Genomic DNA, 2233 nt, shown 5'->3' with positions numbered 1-2233 from the left:
CCTCCCTTCGAAGGGCCGTTTATTGTCCAGAAGAAGATCTCACGAGTACGATACCGGCTCGTTGACTTCGCTGGTAACGATCAGGGTGAATCGTCGATACAAGACCGAAAACCGTATCGACCTTCTCTAGCCGACCTATAGCTAGAGCCGTTAGCACCTTTCCGTGATCCCATCACGGTCAAATCCATACATTGGAATCCTCCTCCGCCTGATCGGCGGTTGACCGACACCTCCCCTTGAGGGATTTACGTTATAATTATTCCACCTTTGGGTGGCCGTCCTCCCGAATGAACTCTCCGTGCCCTCTCAATTTCAGAATCTAGAGCTGAGTCAGGCCGACCACCCTCCAGAGGTTGTGGACATCACAGAGAGTCCACCAAACTCGCCTCCAGCCCAGAGACGCAATCCACCCTTGAGGGAATCCCATGGAGTCAAGGCGGAGGAAGCCTCAACCACTGAGCCTAGTGGCCACCAGAGAGCCTCCCAGGAAGAACAGGCTTTCGTAGCAGCCCTCCGGCCAAATGGAGTAGCTCCGGAATTAGCTGATTTCGAGTTTCCGAATCTCAAACGAGATCTCCGGACTATCTCTCCTCCTAGGAGCCCATACTATCCGGAGACTGAACCAGTCTCTCTGTCACCCACTCCGGTAACTCCGGTCGTGCAAACAGGAGAGGNAGATCCGGTGGCTAAACAATTCACCATCCAGCCCGTAGTCATGCTGGAAAGACTCCAGCTACCATCGCCCGCTCCACACATCCAAGATTACTGGGAACCCCTCGGCCCCTGGTTATCCGAAGTGTGGGAAGTTGAGAGGAAGAAGGAGGGCTTCCTAAGAGCCCTGCAGACCTGCAGTCTCCAGCCACTGCGCCACTTCGATCAGCTTCGGTATATGATCCCGCCGCTGCCAACTCCAGTAGAAGGAGCCCAACTCCCAGAGTTGGCTAACCCTCAGGACCCCGAGATTGCCGACGACGCCCTCGCTGACGGCCCCGTGGCGCGATCCCCCATGGAGGAAGCCCAGATTCCTCCTTCCTCTGGATCCCCGGGAACGGTCGTCCTCTCACGCAGTCCATCTACGTCTTCGAGGTCCTCTCGCAGTTCGGCCACCTCTTCAGACTCCTCTTCCTCCGCATCGTCCTCGACTTCCGGCTCTTCGAGCTCGGTGAGCAGTTGCTCAGAGCCTGACGAAGGAGATCCGGGTTATAGCANCCCGGGCTATAGCACCGGCAAACCGACGGCAGCAGCCACGGCCCAAACTTCCATGGAGGTGGACAATTCTCCACACGAAACCTCCCGAGGCCCTTCAAGTGACATCCTGCAAATCGACTTACAAGCCGACGAGCAAGCATCCCTAGCGGGATCGAGCGTGAGGCAAATCAACAACTCGCCTATCCCACCTTATACCAAGCCCGACGCCGGGGAAACCACGCCACCCACTTCTCCAGTGAACCAACTCACTGGCCCAACACCCTCCGCCTCTGGGTCGGCTCCACCCACTTCTCCAGTGAACCAACTCACTGGCCCAACATCTTCCACCTCCGGGTCGGCTTCGAATACACTTCCAGTGACCTCAGTCGCTGGCCAAGGTACAGTGGGACCTAGCAAGCGAGTCGTCCAAGCGTCGCCGGCCGCCGCCACCATACCAACACCTCTGTTGGCTGACCGGGACATCAGAAAGCTGCCAGAAGATCCTCCAAAGGGCGACTCTCCAAAGGGCGATACCAAAAAGGGCCCCAAGGAGAAGAGGGTCTGGTGTTTCGACTGTCGCAGGCACGGACATCGGCCAAGCGACTGCCCGAATCCCACCGGAGAGGCCTTCTGCGGGAAATGCCCCTACAGGGTCGCCAAGAACCGACCCTGCCCCACACATAAAACCGACTTGGCTGCGGCCGTCATGAGTCGATCCGCCAACAAGCCGGCCGTAAGGTCGGAGGTTTTCAAGGTATCGCCGGCCCTTGAGTCCCCAACCGTTACCTCGTCGAGGGAGTCTTTTTCACGAGACGATCAGTGGCTGTACACTCGTTGATCCGAGCCTTCTCGATCTGGAGGGACTTCCGTGTCGATTGAAGTTCCCTACAGCTCGCAAAGTTCCAGGACATCGAGACCCGACTATCGTAGTTCTCCGGTAGGGTCCCAGCAGTCCTACTACTCGGATATTCGAAATCGGGTCAGCACGATCACTTCTGGCGAATATCAGGAGCGGCATTCCGAGAGGACGCTACGTCAGGTTCCA

General features: G+C 57.4%; 1 protein-coding gene across 1 annotated transcript in view; it reads left to right on the top strand.

Moving 5' to 3' along the window:
* The window catches only part of LOC107041619 (flocculation protein FLO11-like), a 3291-nt gene extending 1265 nt beyond the window's left edge, over window positions 1–2026 (top strand). Inside the window, exon 2 of the mRNA XM_015262240.1 lies at window positions 317–2026. Coding sequence (XP_015117726.1) covers window positions 317–2026 — 1710 coding nt within the window. The remainder of the gene's footprint in view (window positions 1–316) is intronic.
* The last annotated feature ends 207 nt before the right edge of the window (window positions 2027–2233 follow it).

Source organism: Diachasma alloeum, unplaced genomic scaffold (assembly GCF_001412515.2).
Source record: "Diachasma alloeum isolate Michigan unplaced genomic scaffold, Dall2.0 Dall_scaffold_00370, whole genome shotgun sequence".
Classification (NCBI taxonomy): Eukaryota; Metazoa; Arthropoda; class Insecta; order Hymenoptera; family Braconidae; genus Diachasma; species Diachasma alloeum.
Note: the sequence above shows the minus strand (reverse complement) of the source record. Positions and strands in the feature narration are given on the sequence as shown.